At 48.0% G+C, this 1,586-nt stretch overlaps 1 protein-coding gene across 1 annotated transcript; it reads left to right on the forward strand.

Moving 5' to 3' along the window:
* Positions 1-37: 37 nt before the first annotated feature.
* LOC105557500 lies at positions 38-728 on the forward strand. Its single transcript, XM_012004752.1, has one exon. It carries the CDS (start codon positions 53-55, stop codon positions 578-580), a length of 528 nt encoding a protein of 175 aa, XP_011860142.1. The 5' UTR covers positions 38-52; the 3' UTR covers positions 581-728.
* Positions 729-1,586: the final 858 nt, after the last annotated feature.

The following is a 1,586-nucleotide window of genomic DNA, read 5'->3' on the forward strand; positions in this document are numbered from 1 at the left end:
GTGCATCCTCGACATATCCAAGATCTGCTTGTATGAATTTCACCATGGATATATGCTACCCCTGTACAGAGACAAGTGTAAAATTATGTACACCGATACGGACAGTCTCATATACCACGTCGAGTGCGAGGATGTATACGAGACTGTGAAACGCGATATACGCAGATTCGACACGAGCGATTATCCAGATGACAACGCGTACGGTATACCGCATGCAAATAAGAAAGTCCCCGGTCTCATGAAAGATGAGAATAATGGGGCAATTATGACCGAATTCGTCGGACTCAGGACGAAAATGTATGCTTTGAGAGTAGACGGTAAAAGCGCCGCGAAAAGGGCGAAGGGGGTTAAAAGCAACGTGGTAGCGCGAACAATAACTTTTGACAATTACACGCGATGTTTGAGAGACGAGATCGAGATGACTCGTCGCCAGTCGTGCATACGATCGAAGCTACATCAAGTCTACACCGTATCCGAGACAAAAATCGCCCTGAGTCCGCACGATGATAAACGATACATCGTGCCTGACTCAACCGACACTTTGCCGTGGGGGCATTACCGGGTACCCTGTAACGTATAAGCGTAATGTATAATATGTAACATGTAATCTAGTATAATGTACTGTATAATATGTAACGTAGTGTAATATAGCGTACTATACCATTGGATGTAATATTAATTTTAAAAAATATCTTGTAAATGTAGGTATATTATTTATTCATACATGTATTTTATACAGCTGTTTGTTGCGCACATTTCTTGTATATATTCATACTTGTATTTTGTACAGCTGTTTGTTACACACATTTATATATTTTTTGAATTAAAAAATTGTTTTCTTAAAAAGACTATATGATTAAACCACATTGTCCTTGTGTATCCAAGAATTGTGCGACTCATCGAATCCTAGCCATTTCACATAAACCTTGTCACCCCTCCTACGCAATATCTTTTCGACGAGATACACGTCGGGATAAGTTGCACGATGCAATTCGTACTCGTAGAACGCTCCAGCGACGGGTTCTTCACGATAATCCTCAAGTAGATAGGTTACAGGATTGGTAGGCGTACGGGTGCCGCTTTAAGAATAGCCCCGGGGTAGCCCCTGCCTGTCGTAAAAGGCGACTAAAAGGGGAGGAGGAGGAAGAAAGGTCTGGGACCCTAGGGGTGGGCACGAGCTGGGATCTCGTGACTCACCCACCCCACAACAACGAGGGGCGCGGCGGGAGGCCTGGTGGCACCCCCGCCGCAACTTGGAGGAGGACAGGCCCTTCTCAGGGCCAATGGAGGAGGCCCTTGTCAGGGCCGCGCCCCAAAGATCAGGGCAGAGAAGTGCGCGAAGACAACGCGCAGCGCGGGGGCTGTCGAGCAGTTTTGCGCTAGTGATACCTCGGCAGTTCCCAATAGCGCAGAGAAGTCCACCCCCGGTGGTTTTAGTGCGGTAGGCGTCTCCATTGCACTACGGACCCTATGGGTGTCAACTGCCCAGGGGCCAGGGAGACGAGTTCCACACCCCCCCCCCCGTCTCTGTCCCAGCAGGGCGGGGGGACGGTCCAGGAGGATTTCCACCGGGTCAAAAAAAAAAA

Source organism: Vollenhovia emeryi, unplaced genomic scaffold (assembly GCF_000949405.1).
Source record: "Vollenhovia emeryi isolate VEMERY1.0 unplaced genomic scaffold, V.emery_V1.0 DF947886.1, whole genome shotgun sequence".
Lineage (NCBI taxonomy): Eukaryota > Metazoa > Arthropoda > Insecta > Hymenoptera > Formicidae > Vollenhovia > Vollenhovia emeryi.

What these genes read in the sequence shown, in the direction of transcription:
- LOC105557500 (XM_012004752.1), top strand. Translation starts at nt 53, where the DNA reads ATGCTACCCCTGTACAGAGACAAGTGTAAAATTATGTACACCGATACG.